At 38.9% G+C, this 13572-nt stretch overlaps 1 protein-coding gene across 1 annotated transcript in view; it reads left to right on the forward strand.

The window, feature by feature from the left end:
* DPYD (dihydropyrimidine dehydrogenase) overlaps positions 1-13572 on the forward strand; it is a 367211-nt gene that overhangs the window by 244726 nt on the left and 108913 nt on the right. Inside the window, 2 exon segments of the mRNA XM_086617732.1 lie at positions 4005-4073; positions 6557-6640. Of these exon segments, the coding sequence (XP_086473858.1) occupies positions 4005-4073; positions 6557-6640 (153 nt within the window).

A 13572-nucleotide genomic window follows, 5' to 3' on the forward strand; every position in this document is an offset into this window, starting at 1 on the left:
GAATTGTGTGAAATGTGGCTTTTTACTAGGTGCTTTAGTTGCAGTATATTCATCTTATAATCATGTCCTAAATGGTATGTTATATACCCTCTCTTTTCTATCTCCCCTCCCTCGAACAAAAAAGTAAAGTTTTATTGTAAACCTTCTTTTTCCGTGAATGATCAAGAAAAACCTGCACACAGAACAGCGTCTGATGTTACAAACGTGTTTGTCCCTTTATAGACATTTGGAGAAATATGTCTATCACCTTGTGTAAGGTCAGGGTGTACAGACCTTGCCTAGTGACATCTGTCACAGTGATCATGGGGGAGGGAGCAGTGACTACAGGGCCACCGCGCTCCTTGACGCAGGGCAGAGTGGCAGGGTCTGTCCACAATGGACAAAATAGCAGTTTGAATGAAGAAGAGGAGGAGACAGCATATGTCAGCTCTGCCTCTGATCTGGAATAAGGAATGGGCCAGGGAACCCACTGTGCTTCAATCACGCATGGTTTCGCAGGCAAGCTCTGACAAAGCTGCAATTTAGTCAACCTTCATTTACCGCTTACTACACTTTAGCAGCAGCTTTATTGTAAGATCTGTCAGTAGCCTACTTTTGAAAGCCAGGCAAGTGTGGTGCGGCCTCGCACTTGTGGTTCAAACAACTGTAATTAAACTCCTGTCAAGTTGCCACTGCAAATTTCAGGAGTCAAGAGGAAGGATGTGCTCTCTGGGGATGCTCCTGGACTGGGCCATGCGCTGGACTTCTGCAAGATACCAGCTGTTTGGGGCTATGAAGGTTGCAGGGGTGGTAGTGTGTACATGGCATTGTAGGCACCTAAGATGTAAAAGAAAAACAAATTAAAATAGTGAGAAGAGATGGAGAGGCTGAAATGTGATACAATTTCTGTTTATTACTTTCCAATAAAACCTCTGATTTTTATCACTTCTATTGTTACTTGTCTCTTGCTATTCTCTTTCTAGCTAATAGGAGATAATGTTCTATGTTTTCTTTATAAATTCTCGTATGTGATTTTAGGAGTAGATTCAAACCTCAAACATCCACAGGTAGTGCCTCTAAATGTCCACATACAATAATAATTATTTTTTTTTGTAATAGGTATTGACTCCAAATGAAAAGACTGTAGAGGCATTTTGAGGAAAAACAGTAATTTGAGGAAGCACAGTTTGTTAACATGGAGTGCTGGAGGATCTGTTTCCACCTAGGAATTAAGTTTAATTTCAAGTTATACGAGAACACTGGGGAAAAAAAGGAGAATAAAATCCCTACTGTTTTAAAATTTTCATTATTCCCTCTGAGATCATGGTTTTCATGTGAAAAGTCACAGCAGAAATTTATTTTTTGCTTTCATTTATTTTTGTTCTTGTAAACTACTGCTTCTGTCTAAAGTACGTACTTAATTTTAAATGTGAATATTAAAACTAATCAATATTAAATAACCATGTTGTCTTAATTAACAGCTCTTTGAAACATCACAGATCTTGTTCCTCCTCTTTTGTACACTCCCAGCAGAATTTTCAAATTTCATTAATAACACTTGACGTAACCTAACTCAGCTACTTGTGAATATAGTCAGCTGCCCTTGTTGACTTCCAGCTTTCCCTGCTGAAAAATTTGGTTTGTTTTAAAGCTGAATTGTGTAGGTTTCTGATATACTTTGGATTGTGACTGCAACTGTGAAAATCCTCATCGTGTTGTCAATGTCTGAGTTGGGTTTTTTTTGTAGTTTTTTCTTTAGTTAGTTTATAAAAAGTGCGAATTTGACAAGATAGTTTCTAGCTAACTTCCAGTTACTGCATATTTTCACTAGTTTCTTACTCTAAATTTTTCTCATATATACTTTCTCAAACTATTTTTTCACAATTTGTGTTTTATTAGTCTTTTTAAAGATATTCATATTTGTTTCCTGAGTACTCAAATCATCTTGAATATTCCAATAGAACATAAAGCAAATTTTGTTTCATAAACATTTGACCTACAGAGCTATATAACGTTTTTTACAACAGAAAAAAGTATAGTACAGGAGAGAAAGTTTTTTCCTTCATCAAGAGGGGAAATAAAAGCATGGCCAGTAATGATTGTTTGTGTTTAATGAAAAGCTCAGTCTTCTATTTATGCCAGAGGTGCACACAAAAGGGCACTTGCAGGCAAGGCAGGCACTTCATCAAATGCTTTCTTTCTCAAAAGGCTCCCACCTTGCAAACACCAGCCGGAAGGGTGGATGGGTAGGTAGTCTGCAGGTAGGTGGGTGGTAGCTCAATAGGTAGAGATTCATCAGAGCAAAACAATGGAAAGAATGGAAATGACGATGATGATGATAAATGGTATTGTCCTTTGAAATTAATAGATTGTAACATTATCATGTCTAATTTTCTCCATAGCTGCCTTCCTTTTTAAAGTGTGTTTCCCTCCCTTCTAAAGATACTAAATATCTCATCCTTCTTATGGAGATGATTTGGGAGTTTACAGTTTCCAACAATTGTGTATATTGGAAAATTTTTCTACACCATGCTTTTCAGTATTTTTGCCTTACATGACTGAGACATTAAGCCTCAGCATTATGGGAAAGTTCAAGAGAAGTGTTATACTGACTGGAAGTGACAGATTAAGCTCTTCCAGATATTAATGCTGATAGTAAAACTTGTTGGGAAAACAAAAAAGATTAAAACCAAAATTCATCCTACCTGTGTATCAAACCTGCATGTGAAACTTTCATATGTTTCACATAAGAGGGCCAAATAAACAGAAGTGTGGCTAGATGTTTTCTGTTCTCCTCTCGTGGTGTCACCTTTGAACACAGACTGAGCCGGTAGTGCGCTCATAAATTCTGTGATTTCTTTTTCTGATTTAAACTTTTAGCTGCTGCAATATAGGTCTCTGTTGCTTTTTTTTTTCTTTCAAACCTGATCCTTCTAAGAAGTCCTCCGTGCAGGAGTTCCTGCACTGAATTCTCTGCTGATCTCACCTTGAATGTATCAACTTCAGAGTTTCAGTGCCTGATGATCTTTGATGGGTCCAGCACAAGTGATTTTGATTTAGTCTTAAATAGAAATTAACATTGTTACTCAAACAGGGCATTAGCTGGAGGAGTAGTTAACATTCATTTAACAGTAAGTACCACTGTATTCACCTGAAAAGGTGGGTATCTAGCTGCCCATCCAAAAGAATCCTATTAGAACTTATTTTACCCAAATCTTGAACCTCAATAAAGATGATAGAGGCAACAGCAGCTACAGGCAGAATGGTGCTCGGAGTGAGGAGGAAAGGCAATACACAGAGACAGCTCTTGGGGAACCAGGGTCTTGGCCAGTGAATAGGTAATAAAATGTGTATCGTGGGAAACCAAAAGCTGGAAGTTCCCTGTGCCACTCTCCTGATCCTCCCAGATTTTCCCCACATCCTGCGAGTCTCCTTCCAGTCGTCTCTACACAAAACAGTCCCAGCTGCCTGTTGCTGTCCTTAACTTGCATAGTATGAGATTCCAGGGGCTGGGTTTGGTGTATCCTGGGTTCCGGAAGTCAGCTGGAATATTGTGTTCATATGTTGCCGCATCAGAGTGTAAACTCTTGCACCTGTGTCTTACCTACCTCTGAAAAGCCCCAAGTACTTCTGGCATTGTATAAACAGTAAATAACTTAATTCCTCTGACCTCAGAAACAAGTATGTTTGGCAGTTTTCCTGGTGGGCTCTGTGTCCAGGATTGCCTTTGTTCTAGCTCAACATTCTCTTGTGTGATGAAGAGAATGCGAAGTCCTCTACGTGTTTGACTAGACCTGCTGGTTTTCCCTCATGACTTAAAAAATACGGGTAAAATAGATGACTTTGTATACATTTTCTCATCCCCAGTGAAACATACAGCTAAATTTCACTATACATGCTCGTAGAACATAGCTGGTAGTTCCCATATACAGGTAGTAGTAGTACATGTCTGGAGTCGCAGTAAGGTACGATATTACAAAATCTGGTAACATGGCTTAAAATGATTGCGCATATATTCTTTTCAGATTCTGATTGCCAGTATCATGTGCAGCTATAGCAGGGAGGACTGGACTGAACTTTCAAAAATGGCTGAGGTAATGGTTTCCTAAATGTGTTTCTGCATCTTTTTTTTATTCTCCTTAAAAACAACAGCTGCAATAAGGAATTTCTTGAAAGAAATAGATTCAAAATGAAAAATGAGAACTCAAAGTATGTCCATTATAATTTGTTTATTTTGTGTTTTCATTAAAATGATGGAAATGTAAATTTAAAGGAAATCTGTTCCATAAAAATGGTCCCTTGGATTTTTAAGCAGTACCTGGAAAACCTTTAGTCTTTGAATCTATATACTTTTATTTGCATTTTAAGCAAACTGTATATTATGACTGATACCCTGATAAAATTTAATTCTACCTTTGAGAGCCTAACTTGATCTTACCTTGCCTACAGGCACGCTGGTTTGACAGCATCAGAAGAAATTTTGAATATAAAACTCTTGAATATTTAAAGTATATAAGGCTCATTTAATGCTATTCTAGTTTTAATACAGACTTGCAAAAATGATAGTAGAGAAAGCCAGCGTATGTAATAGCAGTCAGCAGGCTTCCTATAATATAAATCCAGTCTTTCACAAATGCAAACAGACTGCGCACCTGAAATTTCAATTCAATTTGAAGGAAAAAACTATTTAAAAACATGTGCCTGTGTCCATAGGGAATAGTATAAGCAATACTTGATTAAGACAGCAGTGATTTCATTCAGAAAGGTATCTATGTCTGAATGTAATACAAAATTTTTATTTTTAAATAAAACTTTTTTTCCCACGTAAAGTATCTAGAGGAAATAAAAAGCATAGTTTCAGATCAATAAAGAAAGGTTTTCACAAATTCAAGCAAAGAAAAAAATTAGCTTGTCATTATTGATAGCATTAGCTCAGATTTAAATGTTTTATAAGTTGGGTTTTTTTTGTACATGTTTTTATATAGGTGTGGATATTTTGAATTTGTGTTTTCATAGGGCTGGACATGTATGTTTGGACATCATTGTTTCTTTATTCACAGCGTCCTAAACCCTCCTATGGTGATGTGGGAAGACACTTTATTTTCTTTGGGCATTTTAAACCTATGAGGGGAAAAAAATCACTTTGGGGACTCAGGGAAGTTAAATTAAACATTATCAGTAATTGACTCGGTGATCTTCAGCACTAGTCCATTTTATACCTGTATTTACCTAATTGACCATGAAATCTTTTGTGGAATCCACACTTGACAGGAGCAGTACCACTTTTAAACTGACTGAGATGAATGGCTTTATTGTACTGTTTGCTCCTCTTTTTTAATCCAGTGGTACTGCTCTCCAATTTTAAGACAGATATTTTCAATCTTGTTTGTATTTATGTTGCTCCTTTAGAAAAAAGGAGTTATTTAAATGCACTTAATACCATGTAATGTATGTGATAGAACTTTCTTTTGCAAAGTTGTTGTTAGTCTCCACTTTGCAGAGAGCAGCACACTTGTTTGGGACGCTCTGGAATCCACAGCTGAAGAGCCGTGATGTTTAATCACATGTGTAGGATCCTACCAAGAGGGTAATAGATGTGGCTTTCCAAAGAGCAGAAGCCCCAGAAGTTACCGCAGTGCCTCTCAGCAGGAGGACGACCTATTCATACAAAAGGTCAGCTTGTCACGGAGGCCGACAGCACCAGCACCAGCGCAGCGTGGCTGGGCTCACAGAGCTGGCCAGGACGGGGGGCATCCCTGGAAGTGATGGATGGCTTCTCCCCTGCTCGCACGCTCAGAGAGCTGCTGAACCGTGGCCACGCTGCAAGCAAAGTTACTCCAGTTCAATAAGCAAAAACAAAATGCAAATGCAGAACAAAATACTGGTTAGAGTCACGTGGAAGGCAACAGGAGAGATCCTTGTTTCAGGGTGGAACGGTTCAGCAGGGAGGAAGAGGAGCATGTTCGTGTGCTATCCTTGCACACCTCAGCTCCTTTGCCTTTCTAGTTGTAGCTAATAAAAGGTGCTGAAGAGAAATTAGCATGAGTAATATGTTCGTAGAGACTTTTTTTAATACTCTCGTTTGACTTCAGAAACAACATTAAATAAACGACAAAAGCTATGCACAGTACAGGCCCCTGCAGAAAATTTAGATACTAAATTCATTAAAACAGAAAGGAGAAATTTACTTCTGAGTCACAGTTCTCCAGAGCACAGAAGCACCTGGGCAACAGTGACTACTGAACCTTGCTCTCAGTGCTGCCCTAAGGCCTTGTAATTACGTTTCATTTTTTAACATTTTCCAGAACCAACTACGTATTGTGCTTGTCTTTTTTTAATTTATTTTTTACTTTAATTTTGTTGGTAATTTTGGGAAGCCACATCAGTTTTTGAAATTTCTCTGTAATGATCAGCACGTTTCTTTTTCAGGATATCATAAACGTAGCTTTCTCTCTTAAAAAAAAAAAAAAATCAAATGTCTAAAGAAATCTATTTAACATGAACAATAAATGCTACAGGAAAGAGTACATTACTTGATGTTAATTTTGCTTTTTTTTTTCTTTTGCATGTTTCATAGGCTGGTGGTGCAGATGCGCTGGAGTTAAATTTATCATGTCCTCATGGCATGGGAGAGAGAGGCATGGGCCTGGCCTGTGGGCAGGTAGGACTGTAACCGCAATCTCTTTCATGTCTCTTCAGCAATCCTGCACTACCACGTTGATAGTTACACCTCGGGGGGAAGACACAAGCAGCGGCTTACTAGCTCGAGATTTTTAGGTTGAATGTGTTTAAATATTTAGTGCTGAAAGCGAAAAAAGAGAAGACAGAAGCTGAGAGGATACAAAATGCTTAGTTTTGCTGAGAACAAAAATGCATTATGTATTTGACAAGGAACAAGACAAAACCAAATAATTTTCAAAAAGCTCTTGGACAGAATTTGTTGGTTTCCATTTCAGTGCCCTGTAGATATCTTTGAGATCACAACCCGGTAACCACTGCGTATATCAATAATGATTTTGAAGGATATGAAATGTACACACATTTCATTTCACAATTTTTAGCAAATGAATCTGACTGTATTTTAGAATCACAGAATAGGGCATACATTCCAGTAGTGCCACCTACAGTCAACGTCTTCTCTTCTAAGAGCCTGTGTTCTGCAACCTGTAGATTTGATGGTTTATACAGTTTAGGTTGGAATTATCTGTGCCTGATGTCTCTACCAGGTAGAAATCCGATGCAGAGTTTATCAATACGTCCCCTGATGTCAGTTAGGAGAATGTGGGTTGTCTTGCCAATGAAAAGAAATTAAATGTGCACAAAAGTCAATTCTCGTACTAATATCCTTTTGAAGTTTTCAGAGTTTTGCGTGTTTGATCATGGTTTGAAATTTGTTTTGGCTCTGAAACATGCTCAAATGTGGTGAACTTGGAAGTCCCTGAAAAATCTTGTTTCACAGTCTACCAGGAGAAATTTTCTAGAGTTTGACCACCAAATTTTTGGAAGTCAGAAGCCTGTTTGATTTCCCATCTTACTACGTTTTGGGGAGATAGGAAAAAGAGGAAGATGCATAGTGGGAATCATGATTACGTACCCTAAAATTGACACATACTACTCAGTTGAGCCCCTTGGGGAGGTCTAGTAGACATCTTAATTCATTCTCACTTCCTCAAATACAAACTTTTAAGAACTGAGGTGTGGTTAGATGACTAAACCATTAAACTTTTAAAACTTTTAGTAGGGAGGCAATAGGAGCCGTAATCATTTCAGTGCAGCTGGGGACACACTTCAGGTGTAGCATTATCATAGCAATACTGTCAGGCACAGTGCATGGGACATTTTATTATTTTCTGTGAACAAAATTATGTCGATCTGTTCTATGCTATAGATTATTATTTTTAATCAAAGTAATCTGGATGCTTTTCATGGCCAGTGGTCATTTACCAAAGTTATGATTAAAAATGGGAGACAATTATAAAAACTCTCCAGGACCACACGAGGAAAATGGTAATATTATTAATATTTGTTCCTTGCATTGCATTCTACGACAAAGAGCTATAGTAGCTGTTTTTATAATTTTATGAAGCATTTCCCACCCTTCACTCTGCAGAGCATAACCAGTAATCTGGCTTGTCCCCCCCTGAGATGGTAGCACACTGTAGAAAGGTGTGGTTTGGTCAGGGAGAGCCCTGAAGGTTTCATGCGGAAGCTGAAACTGACTCCTTTCAGGCACGCTTTTTTTTTTCTTTTTTTTTTAGGCATATGTTATTTCCAGCCTTCACTGGTTGTAATAATATATGCTTGTGAAGTTGCTTAGATATGTAGTCAGTAGGGAGCTGTCTGGCTACATGAGTTTTTACATATCTTTCAGCTATTGTAAAATCAGAGAACCAAATGCAAAATCTGAGCACTCAGGGCAATCGTGTGGATTTGTGACTCTCCTTGGAGGAGATCAGATCCATAAAGCAAGAAGATGATTACATTATATATACATATATGTCGGTATAATAATAAAATTTCTTTCTTGCCCATACAATATGGATATTCTTTTGAATGTTTAATGTATACTAGTGTTGCTTAAATATAGTCTTGTGTTTTCTTAACTGTCTCACCAAAATGAGAGCTCGGAAAAGAATCTACTTCTTTAGACAAATAAATTAATAAAACAAGCGATCTTAAGAAGGCTAGATCTTGAGGTTCTTCCGTAGAGTTGGCTAAAATGAAATTATAGTGACTTTAAATGTGGTTTATCAAAGCAAAGGGCGAGGATAAACTGGATAAAATACCGATACATTTGACAAGATTTATCAGTAGCCCTTCAGGGGACTTCAACGTGTGGTGGCCCCTGGAGATCCCAACATGACAGGAAAGTGCTAGGAAATATTTTGGCTCTACTCCTTTTTTTTTTTTCCCCAGCACTGAAGTCAAATAGGTCATACATGGGTGGTATGGGGAAGAGAGAGATCAGGTATGCTCTGGAAAAAAGAAACACCACTTGATATCTAGAAGTCAGGGCATGAGGGTTTGAGAGACAGAACAGCTTTCCTGGTTGTACAGTGAAGCAGTTTTTCTTAAATCGTTTTGATAACATAATCCTCATCTTCATTGGAAATTTTTTTAAGGATTAGGTCCCTTTTCATGCCTAAGCACATTAAATCCTCAAGAAACTACAGAAATTGCTGAGATGAAAAATAATGGCAGAGAAACATGTATGTGTATTTTCACTATTTATAATTCTAAAATGTTCTGCCTTTTTTTTCATTGTTGTTTAAAAAAAAAGTGGAAAGGAAAGGTTAATTACACTGTCTACTTTTTCTCCTCATTTCAATTCCTATGGTGTGCCTAAGGGTAAGTGTAGAAATCTGGGAACATCAGATTCATTTTTTCTCTATCCTATTTTGTTACCTAGTCTCAAACACTTCTACTGTTTTATATGCACTGTAAATTTTAAAAATTCCAGATATATCCAAATTATATATATATATATAAAGAATTGGTACTAAGCATGACTGTTTGTTTTATACTGAATTACAGTTCTCAGCCTTTATTTGATTTTAATTCCAAGTCATTAGTGCAGACACTCTGGCGCCCAAACAGCATAGCTAGCCAGAGGGTAGTATTAAGAGGCATCTGTATTGCTGCCAATAAGTTACTTAAAGCTGGTTCTGTATAAAATGTCAATTATATTTACTAATGCTGATTAATGATAATAAAGTTAAGGTTTGTGTTCTTTCATAACAATCTGCAACTGTATAAAAGTTGAATATCATTAAAAATCGTAATGCAATTTCCATCATTAGGTTTAACAGCACTAATGCACGAATTTTCTTTGAATCAGATAACGTGAGTGTACAAAACATTTAATAGTAAACATAAAGACAACGTGGTGAACAGCAAATTATTAAAAATGACAGTATTGCTTTCCCACTGTAATTCATTACTGTAGTAATTATAGCATAAAATCATAAAAATAGTAAATCAATCAAACATCTGAGATGGTAGCACTCACTTTCCAGCGTCTAACTTGTGGTGGTGTATTTGTGGTGCACTTTTTGTCTTTTCACTAGAGAGCAGGCAAAGGTGTATTAATTACTGGTTTTTTTTACTTATCCTTCTAAAAAGTGGCATTAAATAGTCAGAATCATTACTGTGATGTGAAATGAACAAATTTAAATGTCTGGCTTTTTGGTTTTGGTCCAAAAGTCAACAAGTCTCTCCAGCTGCTCTGGTAAGAATGAATAAATATTTGAATCAAATTGATAATCTGGGTTTATTTTGTGTTCCTGCTAAATTTTGTGTAATTTGTTGTCACTCAGATGAAACCCCAGGTCTAGTAAGGGTAATGTACATCTACCTGGAATCATTAGAATGAGACTGACTAGGATGAGTGATGTCCAAACTCTTCAAAAATATCAGTGGATCTCTTTGGCCAAAAGGGGTGTGAAAAACAACGGAGGCAAGAAAACAGCAGCCTACAGCTGCTTGAAAGACAGTAACAAAGACACTGGAAGAGTATTTACAAAGAGGGAGGGATGATCCTCTGTAGTCTCAGGTGATACAGCAAGGGGCAACGGCCACAAATTGCAGGCTGAACGTTTCACGTTGGGCATCAGGAAAAAAATTTGCCAAGAAGGTGACACAGGACAGGAACATGTTGTTTAGTGGGGCTGTGTACTCTCCATCTCTGGAGTATTCAGGGCTCAGGCAGGCAAAGCCATGGCAAACCTCAACTGATGTTGGTACTAGTCCCACTCAGAGTAGGAGCTTGGACTAGCTGCCCTCCAGAAATCCATTCAGACAAACATTTCTGTGATTCTGTGGATTCACCCTGCTTAATTCCTTTCCAAAGATACTGCGTTGTTTATACCAGAGGTAGGAAATGGGTAGGGGGTAAAAGGAAGCACAAGGACTCACCTGCTCACTTGAGGTGAGATGATCGGTATGATAGAGAGATCTTAAGTCAAAAGCAAGACATCAGTTAAATTTCCAAACCACAGAGGATGCTTCTATACTTCAAAAAAACCCCAAATCTCATATTCAAACTTCTCAGCCTAAGTGTGAGAACAGAGATTCTTTATGCTATAAGCAAATGTTTTTCAAGTTAATAACATCCTGGCTTATAAATATTTATCATTAATTAGTCTTACCTTCTAACTTCCTAAATATAAAAAAATCTTTGCCTATCTCAGCATTTAAGCTACAGGTTTAGGGGATTGATTGCTTTTCTTAGTTTATATTGAAGGAGGCATATATATGTCTCTTGTGAGCACTGAAATCCAGATCCTGCTGGTCTAACTATTCAGATCGTGTGTAAAATGAACTTGCTTTGTGGTTCTTTTCTTACCTTTATTTTCATTTTACTTAAACCGTACTTGTTACAGCCTCTGCTGCTGGCTGCGTTCATGTTTATTGCCTGCAATTAGGAGGCAAGTTTCATAAAAGACCACATTGCCTCATTCAGAAGACGACAAATCTTTTAAAAACAAAAAGCAAAAAAAAACCAACAAAAGCCTTGGTTACTCTGCAAAGATGAGGACTGACTCCATGACACAATTAGATTTGCTCTGCTGTACCTTGGAAATAGGAAAGATGAGGCTGCTTTTTAATTGAAGTGCACAGTATAGCATGCTAATTCACTATTGCTCTGCCAGCATGGAGCTTGAAGTATTTTAAATAAATGATGCCCCAAACAGAATTTGATTTTATCTGTGTTCATAGATTTCATTTCATAGATTTCATAGATTTCTAGGTTGGAAAAGACCTTAGAGATCATCGAGTCCAACCATCCCTAATCCCCATTAAACCATATCCTCAAGTAGCTCATCCACCCTATTCTTAAACACATCCAGGGATGGGGACTCAACCACCTCCCTGGGCAGCTTATTCCAGTGGCTGACAACCCTTTCAGAGAAGAAATACTTCCTAACATCCAACCTGAATCTCCCCTGACTAAGCTTATGCCCATTTCCTCTTGTTCTATCTCCCATCACTAATGTAAAGAGCCCTTCCCCTACCTCCCCACCATCTTTTCTCAAGTATTTATAGGCCGTAATCAGGTCTCCCCTCAGCCTCCTCTTCTCCAGGCTAAACAGCCCCAACTCCCTCAGCCGCTCCTCATAAGTTTTATTTTCCAGCCCCTTGACCAGTTTAGTTGCCCTTCTTTGGACTCGCTCCAGGAGCTCAATATCTCTCTTAAAGCGAGGGGCCCAAAACTGGACACAATATTCCAGGTGCGGCCTCACCAGTGCCGAGTACAGGGGCAGGATCACTTCCCTGCTCCTGCTGGTCACACTATTCTTGATGCATGCCAGTATCCCATTGGCCTTTTTGGCCACCTGGGCACACTGCTGGCTCATATCAAGCCGGTAGTCAACCAACACCCCCAGGTCCTTTTCCGCCAGGCAGCTCTCCAGCCACTCCTCCCCGAGCCTATAGCGATGCTTGGGGTTTTTATACCCCAAGTGAAGGACTCTGCACTTGGCCTTATTAAAGCTCATGCCATTGGCCTCAGCCCAACGATCCAGTCTGTTCAAATCCCTCTGAAGGGTCTCCCTACCCTCGAGCAGATCGACACAGCCTCCCAGCTTGGTGTCGTCCGCAAATTTACTGAGGGTGCATTCAATCCCCTCATCCAGGTCATTGATAAAGATGTTAAACAGAACTGGACCCAGCACCGAGCCCTGGGGAACCCCACTGGTGACCGGTGTTCATGTGGCATTCTGCTATCATCCTACAATAACATACTGGTTAAGTGTAATTCATTGAGTCCTATAGACAGTATTAGGTCTCTCTCTTGTCTTTTGTATCAGTTACTGCAACAAATTAATGCAAAGTACAGCAGGGTGGTGTTACACTGTGCTATAACAGCAGTGGGAACATTGCCACCCAAAATCCAGTGTAAACCAGTATAATCAAAGTGAGATTTGTGTCGGCGTTTGCAGTGGAGTTTCAGGATTTATATGTCTTGTTGTCTTGCACTGACTACTTTCATCCATTTTGGCTGGGATCTCGAGAAGGTAAGTCACAGCTGATCTCACTGTCTTTGAGTCGTTTGGTGCCCTCTGTTGCTTTGGGTCACGTTTCAACCAAATGGTCTGTTTCAATCATGTTTCTCAGAGTTTAAACTATTTAGAGATACTGAATTTCTCTAAGTTTCATAAAACTAGGGACAGGTACCTATGAGTCCCCTACCTGAAACTTGAGTAGGGGAGTGCAATTGTCTGCTATCCAAGCTGATGGATATAAACAGGAGCCTTAATAGTCCAGCTGAGGGAAAAGCTCAGGCAGACACAGGAAATTCAATCGCAAGGCGCAGACTCCTCAGATACAAGGGTTCCTTGGTTCAGGTGGCGATGGTGTTAGTCTGTGTGTGCAGAGATGTGCTGCCTTGGATGTTGTTTTGCTGGGAGGGTATTTGGGATGTGCAGGGAGAGGGGATGCTGCTGATTGCCTCCTCCAACTCCTGCAAACGTCAATCTAAGCACACTTTTTTGCAGGGCAGGAGATGTGTGTTGTAGGCTTACATTCCTGGCTTCCACGCTGATCATGGGCATGCATCATCCTTTATGATAGTTCAGTTTTATTGTTTTAACC

The sequence above is a fragment of the Tauraco erythrolophus genome, chromosome 10 (genome assembly GCF_009769465.1).
Source record: "Tauraco erythrolophus isolate bTauEry1 chromosome 10, bTauEry1.pri, whole genome shotgun sequence".
Lineage (NCBI taxonomy): Eukaryota > Metazoa > Chordata > Aves > Musophagiformes > Musophagidae > Tauraco > Tauraco erythrolophus.